This window comes from Oratosquilla oratoria, chromosome 10 (assembly GCF_046742065.1).
Source record: "Oratosquilla oratoria isolate Oo_2021 chromosome 10, ASM4674206v1, whole genome shotgun sequence".
In the NCBI taxonomy this organism is placed as follows: Eukaryota; Metazoa; Arthropoda; class Malacostraca; order Stomatopoda; family Squillidae; genus Oratosquilla; species Oratosquilla oratoria.
Window position 1 is genome coordinate 10471860 of NC_134786.1, and position 16548 is coordinate 10488407.

At 37.2% G+C, this 16548-nt stretch overlaps 1 protein-coding gene across 1 annotated transcript; it reads left to right on the forward strand.

Annotated features, from left to right (window-relative positions):
• Positions 1-1341: 1341 nt before the first annotated feature.
• On the forward strand, positions 1342-15136 carry Lamtor3 (Late endosomal/lysosomal adaptor, MAPK and MTOR activator 3). The gene is made up of 6 exons (XM_076191507.1): positions 1342-1461; positions 6156-6190; positions 9529-9587; positions 10040-10173; positions 10988-11136; positions 13770-15136. Exons 1-5 carry the CDS (start codon positions 1453-1455, stop codon positions 11120-11122), a joined length of 372 nt encoding a protein of 123 aa, XP_076047622.1. The 5' UTR covers positions 1342-1452; the 3' UTR covers positions 11123-11136; positions 13770-15136.
• Positions 15137-16548: the final 1412 nt, after the last annotated feature.

Here is a 16548-nt window from a genome sequence, read left to right on the forward strand (position 1 = left end):
AATATACATATACATACACAGGAATGCAGGAAGGAAATAAGATGAGACCCTGGTCCTGCTTTGGGAACCAGCATCTCACCTTATTTTCTTGCTGCATTCCTATGTATGCATATATATATATATATCCCCTCGTAATCCTGTACTTCCATGTACTTTGCACTGAAGATGTAATATACGAAAGCGTTCTTCATTTAGTTTCTCTTTCCCATTGGTTACTGTTGCATAATTGAACACAAGTTACCAGTTTCTTTTTACATACATACATATACCAAGGCTTTTTCCTCCTTACAAGGGAGGTAGCCAAAAAGGAAAAGGCATATAATCATTCCCACCCATTCCATCCCTGAATACACTCCACACCCCTCCACCCTCCCTCTTATCTTAGCACCTCCTGGATGACGAAAAAGTCAAGTTTTTTAGCATATATATATATATATATATATATATATATATATACAGGTAACGTTTACCTGTATATATATATATATATATATATATATATAATTTTGGGAAGGCTGGGAGGAAAACTGAGAAATTGGTTATCTGATTTTATAGGCTAAGTGTACTAAGGGTAAGTAGAAGGAAAAAATCGCGAATGGCACGTGATGGAATGCTGGAGAGGAACCAATAGTACAAAAAGAGAATACAAACAAGCTAGATATAGAAGAGCCTGAAGAAAATATTGAAAATTGTATCATTGATAAATGCATACATGAGCCAAAAATGTTTCATAAGTTCATCAACAGTAAATTGAGACCCGGAATGTTGAAGCTGTAGTAGGATATGATTTTTTTGGGGAAGCACCAACACAAGACTAGAATCATGAATGAAAGCTTCAAATCTGTGTCCACATACGAGAGATTTTATAGAAGGTGTGAGTAATCACATTGGATTAAAACACACAAATGTAGAAGTGAAGAAAGTGTACAGACTTCTGGAATTATTGGATTTAAGAAAAACAGGCCTAATGTAATTTGTGCGTGGAATTCCTACACCATATTCTGGCCAATGTGGGTAGTCGGTCGACACTACTCGACTATATACGTATTGTAGGGGAAATAGCCCTTTGATTATATGAGTTAAAAGCGAAACATGCTCAATTTTTACTCTTACTCTATGCAGCATAAACTATTTGTTTTATACTAATCTAACATCAATGGGTTTTGCTCGCTTACAAGAAAAAACGATATAATACACACTTTTAGAATACTTATGTGTTCAGTGTGCATGACTAGTATCTATATTCATATCTTATATTAGATTTTATGAGGTTTAGATTTACTAGTATGTTAAGTTTCCTCCGTGATCGACACTTTTTTCCATTCCTTTATTTGTCATCGCGTTCAAACTAAAGTACAGGTCGTAAAGTTGAGTGAAGATAAACACGCCTCCAGTCTGCATCGTCTAGTCACTTGACGTTTCGTCACCGTTGTTGTTATTGCTGCAGGCGAAATGGCCGAGGTAAAAACAGTGCATACAAATGTGTAAACTAATATATATTGCTGAAGTGATTGGATAATGATCATATTTATACTTTTGTTCGTATTGTTTAGAGATAATGGAAATTAAAACAAATAAAATTGTAAAGTATCAGGGTAAGAACGCAATGTTATAGTTCTGAAGATTACCTTATCAGACATTTAATTTTGTGAAATTGTAATATATTTTTTCAATTTGTCAGTAGTGCGTTCATCTGATTTGGAAATGAGCCAAATTTCCAGAAATATAATCGTATGCCTATATGATGAACAATGATACACTTGAGATATTTTTATTTTAATTGCATTCCATGAGAAGGTTAGATGTGGGAAAATATCTTAACCTCTTCACAAAGATATCTTTAGATGAACAAATCTTTACGGATTTCCTAAGGTGAAATTTGTAAAGGGCAAAAATAACCAAAGAGAGTGAGAGGCTACTTAACTACCACACATGCAAGGATTTCTTTTTTATTAAAAATTTGAACTTGATACAACATGATCATCTTAAATAAAATTTGAAAGTGTCCATACATCTTGTATGATATTTTTCATATATGTGATACTTAGACCAGTACAATACTTTTCAATTTTTTTCAAGAAAATTTCAAAATTTCCTTGCACACCGCTGAAAATATCCAGTGAGCTGATCTCACATCGCAAGCAGATAATGTGTGTGTATGTTCGGTAAATAGGGTTTCAGGTAGTTGTCACAATCACTAGTTATATATTGCTTCTAAGATTTATTTTTTTCCAAAGAAATTTTTCTCAACAAGAAATCCTTTGAAACTAATAGTAGCAGTACTAAATTTTGAAGATGATGAAAAAGGTATGCTTACCTTTGAAAGTAAACAGAGGCAAGAGAGCTTAAAGTTAGGGGATTGCTCTTCTCAACAGCCTTATTATAAGAACATAAATAAAGGAGACTGCAAAAGACCATAAGGCCTACACTAGGCAGCTCCGTATCCATCACCACCTGTCATCCCCATCCATAAAGTTGTCTAATCGTTTTTTAAAACAACTGATAGTTTTAGTGCTTACTACGTGGTTACTAAGTTTATTCCATTCATCGACCACCCTATTTGTAAACCAATTCTTGCCTATTTCCTTCTTAAATCTAAATTTGTCCAGTTTATACCCATTACTGCGAGTCCTGCCCTGTTGTTTTATTATGATGACCTTGTTTGCATCACCCTTGTTATAGCCTTTGATCCACTTGAACACTTCTATTAGATCACCCCGCACTCTGCGTCTTTCCAGAGAGTGTAAGTTTAGGTGCCTAAGCCTCTCTTCGTAAGGCAAATTTCTGAGTCCTTGTATCATTTTGGTCATTCTTCTCTGTACTGATTCTAGTGAATTTATGTCCATTCTGTAGGACGGAGACCAAAACTGTACCGCATAGTCAAGGATGGGTCTAACTATCGCTAGATAGAGTTTAATAATTACCTCTGCACTTCTGTTCGTTACCGTCCTAGCAATGAAGCCCAATGCTCTGTTTGCTTTATTTCTGGCGCTAATGCACTGCTTCCTGGTTTTAAGGTCCGGACTCACCAGAACTCCCAAGTCCCTCTCGCACTCAGATTTTTCTAAAAACGTGTTATCTAAATTGTATCTATTTTCGGGGTTGTGTAGCCCTACGTTTTTAAACTGGTCATATCTACTTTTAAATATACTTACAAGTCTTATGCTAATAATCATATTTTCAGTGAAGCTGTTCCACTTGTTCACTACCAATGAATTACTAATTCTTCTTTACTGTTGGTCTACAGAGAAAACAATGTTATTGTTTTGAAAGTGGCAAGGAAATATTTTTCTATGTTCAATGATTTTGTAAACACAGGCCCCCAAAAACTATCCCAAAAATGTGTCTATGTATGTAAGGTCAATAGAAATTTAGTCTGTCACACCAAAACTTAGTTGTGGGAAAAGGTGCCTTGGATTGGAAAAAAATATTGCATGTTTGATGGTGCTTTGTCTTTAAAATGATAGAATTGTGATGGAAAAAAAGGTAAAGACAAAACTATTTGTTAAAAACAATTATGTCATAGAAGTGTGATGTACAAAATTGATTGTTTTTTTTTTAATTATAGTACTACTACGAGTTTCTTACAATAAGTTATTTAGAGTTTGTATAGATAGAATAAATCTCTTAAGAGTATAACAAAGAGATGATGGAAATGGTTACTGCTTAAAATTCTATAAATACTGTACTGTGTGTTCTTCATGTGGAACAAATTGTGCATGTGGTTGCATATTTACAAACCACAGCTCTATCCCATTTCTCAATTGGCCGACGGCAAGTCACATGATTTTGTCACATGGAGTTGCTTCTTTTGCATATATGAATTGCATTATTTCATTTCAGCCAGTCAGGTTTGTACTTTGACATAAATCAAATTTATATATCCAGTAATGCGTAACCTAACCAAACCAAACAGCATTGACAACATCCCCTTCAACAAGTTCTTTACCCTTAATACAAGCAACTTAAGGGGTCACTCACTTACATTGTCCAAACGCACACACTGCAGAACGAATTTGAAAGGTAACTGGTTTGCCACAAGAATGGTAAACTTTTGGAATACACTCCCAGAGAGTGTAGTGACCACACCCTCGTTAGCCTCTTTTAAAATTGATAGGACAGACACATAGAATTGATTCAGTAACTGGCTAACAAATCCTAGAGGTGGGGATCATGACAAGAAGTTTAGCTCTTATTTCCTCTCTGTTTCTCGATTAGGTAAGAATAGCTTTTTGTATTTGCAAAGATCTCCCTCCAAGGTGGTGCATTGGATACAGGAAATCATACTTGTTTCCCTCACCCAAAATCTCAATTCCCCTATTGGGGTAGGAGGAGGAAATTGATTTTAGCACCACTCCCTCATCTATTATTCTCCAGAGAGAGCAAGAGCTGTATAGTGTGGAATCTTCTTATTAAGAAAATAGTGTCATGTATATTTTCCACCATGCTAAGTAATGCACACCCCACTTGGTGTGGTGTGTGCGGGTGTCTAGGTAACATGGACTTTGGCTTTACCTCCCAGTTAAGTGATGTGCACCCTACTAGGGGGTTTAAGGGAGCTTTGCCCCTGAAAATGTAATACACATTCCAGGGGTTGCAAATATATACACCTCACTGGGAGCTAGGGGGCACTCCCCTGATTAGGTAACATGCATGATAGGGTAGGTTAGGTCTGGTCTGGTCTGGTTAAGATGGAGTAAAAAGAGCTCTCCAATTGTTTTCTTGCTGACTTTCACAAGATTATCGGCTGTTTTGGCATTGCTCTCAGTGAGCTTGAACAAAAGGGTAAAATTTGATGTAGATTGATATAAGTTCAAATCTAGGTAATCAATTGAACATTTTGCTACAGGTCTTGTTATCACAGTCTTCTCACTCTCCATATTCATGACATCTGGTAACAATTTCTGAAATTTATCAATATAATTTACATCCCAACATCAGATATTGACAGAAGGTCATTATAATGATAGGTCTTTTTATAATTATGTACAGCCTTCTTCAATTAGACTTACTTAAGTGGATCAAATACCAGCATTTGATATTACATGTGAGGCAAAATTCAGTAATTGGTTGACTGTTTCTGTAGCATAAAAATGTTGAATAGTAATGTTACTGAAAATTGGCCAAAGGGATGGAGTCACTGAGGTAGTAAAGGAGAGATTGAAGAAGTGATGGTAGAAATTAAAAGTGATCAACATTCTTTGAGTGGAGATTAATCTCTAGTCATAAAAGAATGCTGTGCAGATGGTCAGTGGGTCTGTCACTAAAGTCTTTAATATTACATACATATACCACAGGCCTTTTTCCCCATTACAAGGGAAGTAGCCAAAGTCAAAAAGCATAATTCCACTCCCATCCATTTCATCCACACCCACTACACTCCCATTCACCACCCCTCTCTCCCTCCCTCTTATCTTGACTCCTCCTGGATAATGGGTCATCACTGCATTTCACCCATTGCCCTGGGTCAGAAGCAATGCAGCAAGACACGGCACATCCACAGGAAGGCGGCATTAAACTTATCTAGTTAGTACTCTATATTGGAAACTCTACTGCAAAGGATTATAATCTTACCTGAAACAGTATATGGTGCCTATTATATTTTTTTTTTATCAAAATATTTAACGTTTGCAGTGCAGTAGTTTTCATAGTAGCAGGACTGCATAAGAATTATGCAGTCCGTACTCATACAGGGTAAAGTCTATACGTGGACTCAGTCATTACTGCTGATAAAGGCTTAACTATATGTTAACCTAATAACTAATTGTAATATTGTATAGGTTAACCAAAATAAGATCAACCATTACATTAACCCCTTCAAGAGCATAGCATACATGATAGATTGTGTTGTGGAAATGATCAACTTTATTTAGCTAAACAAAGAACTTTGATCTTAGTTGATTCAGTCAGCTGTGAAACGGTTCTCACAAAAAATGAATGAATAGTATGTCACATTTTTCATTGTGTTCATGAGTTAATACTTGTGAGAAACTAATTTTATCTTGTTTTCTCTAACCAGTTTCCCATTCTCCCAAAAAGTGAGGTGTCGTCTAGAATGGGAGTGGGACATCTTCAGCCCTTTCATTCCTATTGAAGTACTGTAACTGATTCATATATAGCGTGCTTAGTTCTAATTCTAATTTCTTTGATTACAGGAAATGGTGAAATATCTTCAGAGTCTTCTCCACAGGTAAGTTGTCTGATCATATTGAAAAATTAACCATGTACTTCTTCCTGTGCTTGTCACATGATATTATTTCATTATTTTGTTTTATTTTTAAAGATAATTGTTTATGTATAAATGAAGGTAGTTCTTCAGATGTTAAAATGTTTTGGGGGTAGCAGAATAAAAACAATTGTTTCCTTGGGTTTTACCAATATAAATAAGGTATTTCATACAATTCCTAGACTGTAAAAAAATATCATAGAGAAAGACATCCACAGTGGGGTGTGTATTTACTGAATTGTGGTGTACAGGAAACGAGCAACACTTATGTGTTCCTGTCTTTTACTCTCCAATTTTCATACTTTGCCTCAAATTCCTTGTCCAGGGCAGTGGACAAGGTGCAGGGATGACCCGTCATCCAGGAGGTGCTAAGATAAGAGGGAGGGTGGAGGGGTGTGGAGTGTATTCAGGGATGGAATGGGTGGGAATGATTTTATGCCTTTTCCTTTTTGGCTACCTCCCTTGTAAGGGAGAAAAAGCCTTGGTATATGTATGTATGTATGCCTCAAATTCAGGTATGATTCCAACTTGGGCTATGTCCTTGTTTTCCGGTTATCATACTTAGATTTGAAATCACTTTTTTTCCAGCTTGGGTTAACTTGTCTTCTTAGTTATTCCAAGTTTGGGAATTTCTGGACTTATGTGTGTTTAGAATATGCGATTTTGGAATAACACAATGTAAAAAATCAAGTAAGCAATAGTAAAACTTCACTGTTCACTTTATGCAATTTTTACATTATGGGATCCCTTCAGGAACGTATCCCTTGCATAAATCAAGAAATCCCAGTAATTATGCATCTCCATGGAAAGCTGTATTTCTTCACACCCTTTAGAGATATAGTCTTACTTAATTTATAGAGTTTAAATGTGTTTGAGATGTAATGCTTGAGAAGTATGGTAGGGGTTACTAGGCTGGATAGTGAGAAATTAGGTGTGGAGGACAGCAGGGGTGGAAAGGGAGTTGGGAGATAGGATTGATGAAAGAGTATCAGGATGGTTTTGGACACATGGAAAGAATGAGTGAAGAAATATTATTAAAGAAGTGTGGAAGGCAGAGGTGGAAGGAGTGAACATGAGGGGTAGACCAAGGATGAGATGGATGGATGGAGTAAAAGGGACATTGAGAAAGAGGGGAATGTCTGTTGAGGAAGGAATGGAGAAGACAGAAGATAGGGGTGAGTGGAGAATGGTTGTGTATGTATGATGCTGTGATGCATGGAAGGGAGTTTATACCCTACCAGTACGAAATCTTTTGACAGTCTCCAGAAAACTTCACTTGTAATTCGTATATTTGGAACAAACACCACAGGGCTTGTTAACCTAATACCTTGTCCAAGTGTATGAAATCTGAAAATGAAATCCTTACTTTGGTGTCCAGAATTATATAGAATATGCAACTTTTCATTCTGAGTATTGGATACTTATTAATTTTATAGATTCCCTGTAGAAAGAACTATCTACTGTACTTTACTTTGGTAGTAGTAGAATTTTCTTCCAGCTCAGTGAGATTATTTGGCATTAGCCAGAATGATTGGGTGTTATGGAAATAGTTTTAATACTTTGAATGTTGTTTGGGTTTTCATCAGCAGAACAAAATTCAAGAGTAGCTGCTAAAATAATTTGCGATGCAGATTTTGTTGTGATGCATGAGGGGGAGTGTTTGGGGGGATGGGGGGTGAGGGAGTGTGTACAAAAAATAAATTGACACAGCCTGAAGGGATTTCTCCTCGTCTTCTCCTTTTCTGCATGAGGGGACGGAGAGGGGGGTCGCTGATTTAATGAAGCAGCCTTGCTGTGGATGTGCTGTGTCTTGCGGCACTGCTCCTGACCCAGGGCAGTGGACAAGATCCAGGGATGACCGGTCATCCAGGAGGTGCCAATATAAGAGGGAGGGAAGAGGGTGGAGGGGAGTGCAGTATGTAGGGTGGGAGTGGTTTCTATGCTTTTTTTCTACCTCCCTTATAAGGGGGAAAAAGCCTTTGGTGTATGTATGTACAGTATGTAGATTTTACTGAAAAGACTTGTAATGTTAATAGGCATATCTTAAGTAATAGGTATCATATAATTGCTGGTTTTGATATATAGTCAGTTTAACTAATATGCAATAAATTTCTGAAACACTTTGGGATGACCAGGGATGATGACAATTCCTGCCATAGGTTTCACGAACTTGAAATCTGCAAATCTAGAGCAACTAGTAGTGGTCTCTGGGATGTCCCATAGATCTCACTAGAAAAGAACATTGAGCAATTGTTGGTGTATATCATGAGACTTTTATATCTTTAGCTTATTGTAGCAGGAAGAGGGGAACAACCATCAGTTGTCAAGTCTCCTTGTGTGAAGAAGTTGTAAGAGTAGTTGAATCTGATAAGAGATTTTGGGCCCAGTCCAAAGACGGTGTTAGCCCCTCAGGGCTGCTCCTCCAGATTGCTGTGAATGGCTTGGTGGGTTTTGAAAATATGCCAGGGGTTTAATTCACTCTGACATGTCTTGCAGGCCACTGCATGTAAGTACCTGTTTTTGGTTCCTCACCAGGTGCATTTACCTAGTTGTATTTTACGGGACAAGAGCTATGCTCGTAGTGACCCATTTTCATATATCTCTGCGTCCAGTGTATTCTTAAAATCATGTATAGTTTTGGCATGCACTGTTTCTCCATTTAGTTTGTTCCAGACATCAATCATTCTATGTGGGAAGCTATTCTTTTTCAGGTCTCTTCTGTAACTGTCCTTCTTTAGTTTCTTTTCGTGTCCTCTTGTTTCTCTTCTGTCCCACTTTAATAAGACGTCTCTATCGAGAATTTCCATCCCTTTCATAATTCTGTAAATGGTCAACAAATCACCTCTTTCTCTTCTCTGTTCCAGTGTTGACAGATGTAATTTCTCCAATCTTTGTTTTAGAAGAGGTGAGTGCTGCCTTGGTCACCATATTGGTTGCAGAACTGTAATTAGATAAAATTGGTTGATATTAGTTTGAACAATCAATCAGTCAGTTGCCCCTGGTGTCTCTTGTAGAAGACCTGCAGCCTCCAGGAAACTGGCAACAGCCTTTGGTCAGGACCATAAGTCACTTAGAAAAGAGATAATGTGTTGTTGTCTAGGGATTTAGCGTACTGCATATTAAATGTTCTGTGTTTTCTGTATGGTGGTTGCATCTAATGCAGTTTGAATCTATGGCCAGGCCTTAGTCTAAACAAAATATATTAACTATTGATAGGTTAAAGGGGTTAATTTTCGTAAACTTGAACTTTCTAGATCACTCTTTACTTTGATGCTTTTCATATTAACATTTGATTTTTGCAGTGTGGATGGGCTCCTTGGTATTGTGATTACAGACAGGGATGGAGTACCACTCTTAAAAGGTAAGGGTTGCCTTGAAATGGGTCCAGATACACAAAGAAGATAATTTGTAAGCTCTACTGTAACCCTCTAGTATGGTACCTTCTAAAAATGAAAAATAATAATAATAATAATATTGATAGCATCAGACGTTGATGTCATCTGTGAAATATATTTTTAACCTCACAGGGCAAATCCTCTCAACACTTTAGTGTTTCAAAGGATTTTTTCTTCTAATGCAAGATGTCATTTATTCTTAGTATGTCAGAGTTTCACCATAAGATAATCATTTTTACTGAACATTTATTATTGTAAGTCTTTCATAGGTCATTTCTAATACAAAGCCATGCTCACTCCTCTCTTTCATTCTCCTCCCTCATTGTTGTAGCTGTTATTGAATTATTGTTGCATATAGTTATCTCTCAAAACCTTTTTTTATTGTTCTTTTACAATTTAAATTAACTTTCATCTACAGCTGCGACAGAAAATGCACCTGAACTGGGTATGCGCCCAGGGTATCTGTCGACTTTTGGTATGGCAGCTGATCAGGCTGGAAAGCTGGGGCTGGGGAAAAACAAGAAGATAGTGTGCATATATGGAAATTATCAGGTGGGTGGCACAGATTGTTAATTTATCATTGTGACATCTGCTATCATTACAAACACTATCATTCACATCTGCCACACCACTGACACAACATTGGAAGAAAGCATAGTGCTTTAGGATTGTAAGTGGGTCAGTGTGATATAAATCTCTAAAGGAGGAAATATGGAGTATCCCCTTAATTACAGAAGAATGTCTAACGAGCATTTAATCAATCTGTTGCTGAAGGCGTCTCTTGCAGAAGACCCTTGATTCCAGGGTAACGGACAGCAACTGACAGATTGGCCTGCAAGTCACTCAAGGAAGGAATAATAAGTGAGGATATTTTGATGCAGCCCAAAGGGATATCTTCACATCTTTTCTGTTTACTGCACGAGGGAACAGGGAAGGGGTCATCATGTAAGTGAAGTGGCCCTCCTGTGGATGTGCTAGGTCATGCTGCACTGCTTCTGACCTAGGCAGTGGGCAGGAGACAGGGAAGCCCCTTCATCCACGAGGAGCTAAGATAAGAGAGAAATGGATGTGGTGGATTGGAGTGGAGTGGGTAGGGGGTGGGTGCATGCCTTGACTTGGTTACTTCTTATATAAAGGGGAAGAAGCCTTGGCATAGATAGTGTGTGTGTGTTTATCAGACATTGTTTTTAGTATGATCAGATTAAAATTTTACATCATCTTGTTTCTACTTCTCTGTTTTGTCATTCTTTTCATCAGGGTAAGATTTCTTCAGGGCACAAACCAAGGGAGTGTCCCACCTTGAACTTGTACTTCTGTTTGTCTTTGATTTTAGATTGCAACCAACTCTTTTCTTCTTCCTGTTAAGGTAATTCACCTGAATCATCTTCCACTGGTGATAAGCATATTCGGCACAGAGTCGGCCAACACGGGGCTTCTTATGGACCTGGAGAGTCATCTTAGCCCACTAGTATCTCAGTTGTCTGGTGTGGTTGAGGTCTAGTTGAATGCATTGAGGTAGCAACATTCTTGTGTGTTGAATCATAGTATTCATTGGATGTCAGCCATTTTTGTGATTTCATGTATTGTGGTGCTGGAATTTGATACCATGATGCTATTTGCCTTATGCAAGATGAAAAATTATGTATTCATAGTTGGTTAGTAATACCTGAGAATATTTGGTAAATGAATAGTATGAAATCTTGTCTGTACTCACTAGTATGTGTCTTGATTATTTTTAAAAATTGTGGGACTATGTCATGCAGATTTGAAATCCATTATCATTTGAGTGTGTAACACTTCTACTGGGAGTGCATTCCATTTGGTTAATTTTGACTATGGGTCACAAATGTATACATATGCATTATGTGTGGAATATTATGACATTGCAGAACAACGGACACTGAAAACGTCATTGGTTGTTGAAAATTTATGGAAAACATTTGGCACTGATACTTTTGTGACCCATAGCACCTGTATATTTGGATAAAAAAAAAAGGTATGTAAATACATAGAAACTGGAAACAAGCACCATATAAGAGGCAGCTGTGGAAAAGGTATCGAAGTTGAGGTTTTAAAGTGACTTTGTAAGAGGAAGGCAGGTAAGAACAATGTAGGTTGGGTTTTGTACACCACATAGACAAACCTTGTTATATGATCAGTTTGCAGTTCCGGGAAAACCAATCGCAGGACAATCAGTTATGTAATGGTCAACATATAGGAAAGTAAGGTTTTGTGCCCAGACACTCAAAAAGAATGTTAAAGATTCAAATGCTCATTTGTAGTAATATTTTATACAGAATATAAGAAAAAAAAGCCTTTCGATGATCAAATAAAATGTAGGAGACTCCTTTTTTTTCTTACTGTGGTTATACTTTTGGAGGTATAGTGAGATAATTGTTTTTCATATTCTGAAATATTTTTTTGGCACTAATGAAAACATAAATTGACTAAGAATTGACAGAGTAATTAGACAAAACATGTAATGCCATTGTGTTTCAAGAAAATTATTAAAAAAAGATTTGATATTGGATAGGCTTATGGATGACCGTGCTGGATGCTGATTAGCATGGTAGAAAAGCCGGGTGATGGTCTGCGGGTTGGGAACAAAGATGGATTACATCCAGGAGCGGAATGGAGAATTGCTAATTTGATTTTCTTCATTACTGCTTTTCTCTAATGTGTTTTCATGAGAATTTGATGGTATACTTCCTCCCTATCATCTTGCATGAAAAATAAGACTGCAATGTAGAAAAATGCATATATGTCCTATAGAGTGACATACATTATCCCTAGCATCTAGGACTTGACTGGACTGGCTAAGGTGTTTGCATTTCATATTGCAAGGCAATGCAAGATATCACAAGAATGTTTTTGTATATAATTATTTCATTGTTGCTCTTCAAATTATCACATTTTTCTCCAACTTTTTACTCTGTTTCATGTGTATAAGTACCCATATGTCAAATTAGTACTGTGTGTGTGAGGGCATGGATGGCCCTTCATCAGCAAGGGAGCTAAGGTGAGAGGGAAGCAAATGAGTGTTGGATATATGGGTGTTGAGTGTATGCCTCGTAGGTGGGATGAAGCCTTTTGGTGTATAGATAGATATGGTGTGTATTGGGCCCTTTAACCTTCCCAAGTCCCTTATTTTTTATTTTTGGTGAGGCAAAATTGGGCAAAACAGTCCCATACAAGGGAGGTAGCCAAAAAAACAAAGGCATAAAATCCATCCCCACATACTCCACTCCCATGCACCACCCCTTCCTCCTCCTTCTGGGAAAAGTAATGGTGCAAACAAATATATGATTTTATACAAAGGAGTGTAGAAATAGGGAATGGGATACAAACTAGAAGGGGAAGGAACTAAGAGTATACCAATAGCCTTCTTCCCTCTTATGAGAGGGGTAGCCATATGAGGTATGTACCTGCTCCCACCTATTCCACACCCATCCATCTCACATTTTCCTTTTGTTGTAGCTGTTTGTGAATGAAGGTTCCATGCTTAAATTAAGAGTATAAATGTACTTAAATTAAGAGTAAAGGGAAAAGAAAAGATGGTAGTTTTCAGCAGAAACACGTAACTGAGAGACCAAGTAAATATGTATTTTAATGAAAAGAGGTTATGCTTTGTTGTTGGATGCAAAAGTTGTTCTAAAAATTGTAGGCAAAGGTGTGATGGGAATACAAGATTCTTACTGCCTCTCATCTAGTTTGGTGTCAGTTAAAGGTTATAGTAAAATTGGAGAGATTTCAGACATTGCCTAACAGGTTTTAAGACTAGTTTGTTATATTTAAAGTCTAGAAACACAGATACCTTTACTGGATGAAAGAACTGGGAGGTCAAATGTCATTTCACTGCACAAATTCTAAGGCAAAACATTCAAAGGAAGAGGAATTGGGTCATCAGTGGGTAGAAAAAGATAGATGAATTCAAGCTGCAAAAGGAAATCAGCATCATGGTGTTGTACCTCAGTAATAACAGGTGAAAGTATAAATGTGGCTGTACGTCTCAATATCTTGCCTAATATTTATGTTCAAATATTGTACTAAGTTATTCTTTCTTGTGTAAAATAGTTTTTTTGTACTATAATTGGATTTGGATTGTCTTTTTTTCACAGATTACTAAGTCAATAAAACCTTCCTTCCAGCTCCTTGATACCTGTTGTTTCTACCAGACAATAATTATATATATTTAATGTAAAATCTTTATTTCAAAATTATAATGCTAATCTGAACTAGAGAAGTGTATAACATTTGTTAAAGGGCATTAGTGTCATATTTTTATACAGATGCAGTCAAAGTATATTGAAGTAAATATACGCAGATGAATTTAATGGTATTTCATGTATACAGTGCAAGTGTTTATATTGTACTTCCATATTATTGCATGCATAACTAGGTGATTTTTTTCACAACTATAGGAAGATATAGGGTAGGGAAAACGGAAGATAAAGTTGTATACTTTTTTAAAGAAATTGACTCTACCTTAAGTGATGGTGACAATTTTCTTTACTTGTATTACTTACATGACATAATATATTATTACTCGGTTACCTTGTAGAGGAAATATATATGTATATATATGTATTACCATCCTCAGTTTGTACATCTTGACACAAAAACAGTATTGTAGTTCACCTTTTTGTCTTGAACAAGCCTTGCATTTCCACATGTAATAGTATATATATATGTATATATATATATATATATATATATTTTTTTTTTCTTTCTCTTTTTTTTTTTAGTAAGAATAGATTTACAAGTTACATGTTAGGTTACATGCCTAAAATATAGGACAAGCGATGGATACCTGCACACTGTAGTCCAGTGAGTTGGACATTTGAAAGTCATCCTACCACCTGTCTCCAAAATCCATCAACATCCTCACCCTCCTCCAAAGGGGCTAGGGCTCAGTCTCAAGGCTGGGGCCAAGATCTTTCTATCATCTTACACAATTTTTTCACCTTGTTTTCACATAAACAGAGCTGTTAACTGGTGACTAATCCCCACCTGATTCCAGCCAATGGCATTGAAATAAACCCGCACTTGCACAGCATAGCCAGAAGCCCGTCATTTCTTCCCAAAAAATCTGTGGGTGGACTTGAGGACCCTTGCTGGCTACTGTGGTCAGTGGGTTTACATTTGGAGAAACGCGAGGCAGTAATTAACTGAATGCCTGAGAGTTTAAGAAATAGGACTTTGTAGTCAGATATTTGAAACAAATTTTCAGTTTCTTGTGGAATATTTGAAACTTATGAATTTAGTCATGTTAGAAATGTTTAAACTACTGTTATGAAGACATGCTGGTATTTAATATCTTTTGAAGTTTCAAGAGTATTTTTTAATGTAGTATCTGTAGGATAGGTTTTTTGAAACTGCCATTCTACCACATGTGCTTTGCTGGTCACATACCCATTCTATTATAGCGTGAGTGAAAAATTATGCAGAAATGAATATGAAAGGAATCATCAGACATGTAGATCAGAATGCATAAAGAAAGATTATATTTTGACAAGTTTGTTTCATTTTCCACTCTAGAAGGAAGGCCGTCCACTAGAGTGAAATTTTGTCTGTGGTAAGAAAATTTCTTAAAGGGTCATGATTAAGGATTGTGTTGGAAAGAAAAGTATTCCCAGTGAGCTGAAGTGTGCATGAAGGTAAAGTATATGTAGGGAAGTACATTGAGGCCTCCTACAGAAGGGGACATTACTTTACCTGCTATTAATCTCATTTCAAGGTCTTGCAACCACTCGCCATCTTTCCTTTTACCTAGAAAGAGGGAGGCATACATACATATACCAAAGGCTTTTTCCCACTTACAAGGGAGGGAGTCAAAAAACAAAGGCAAATCCACTCCCACCCATCCCACATATTCCACTCCCATTCACCCCCTTCCCTCCCTCTTATCTTGGGTCCTCCTGGATGATAGGTCATCCCTACATTTTTCCTACTGCCCTGGGTCAGAAGCAGTGTTGTAAGACACAGCACATCCACAGCAAGGCTGCTTCATTAAATCAGCAGTAGAAAAAGAGAAGACGGGGAGAACTCTCTTTGGGCTGTGTCAAATTATTTTTCTCACATACTCCCTCACCCCATCATCCCCCACCCACTCCCTTTCATGCATCACCGCATCAGTCATGCACAACCATTCACCCCTATCTTCTGTCTTTTCCCTCAACAGACATTTCCCAATGCCCCTTTAACCCCATCCATCCATCTCATCCTGGGTTGTCCTTTCATGTTTACTCCTACCTCAGCCTTCCACACCTCTTTTACTAATCTTTCTTCACTTATTCTTTCCATGTGTCCAAACCATCCCAATACTCTTTCATCAACCCTATCTACCAACTCCTTTTCCACCCCTGTTCTCCTTATCTCTTTATTTCTCACTCTATCCAGCCTAGTAACCCCTATCATACTTCTCAGGCACCTCATTTCAAACATATTCAAACTCCTCTATTATGTTCCATGTTTCTGCTCCATGCTGTGGTAACTGTTGGAATGGCATTGTTTACCTTGAGCTACGGCAATTTCCCGAAAGCTCGTTTAATTTTCGAATTTTGAATCTTTCCTGTAACTTCGTACCACACTATTGTAATTTTGATTAATATTATTAAACTCCCCTCCCTCTTTATTATTTATTTAAACCTATGTCATAATTTGATTAACAAATCGGGAACTTGAGAACTTACGATGATCCCCACTTCGAAACCGTTTTGAAGGCTCAATAAAACTCCTGCCCAACAAGACCAACTTTCTGTCACGGACTCACGGTACGTCAGACTAGCTGCAACTCTCGTCCCAGTGACTAGCTTCAACACTGGTACCGTGACAAGCTTTAACCGTGTTTCCAAAAGGACGATAAAACCTCGGCAAGGAACTAGCCATCGAAGTCTCAAGCATATATATATTTCTAACGATTTTTGT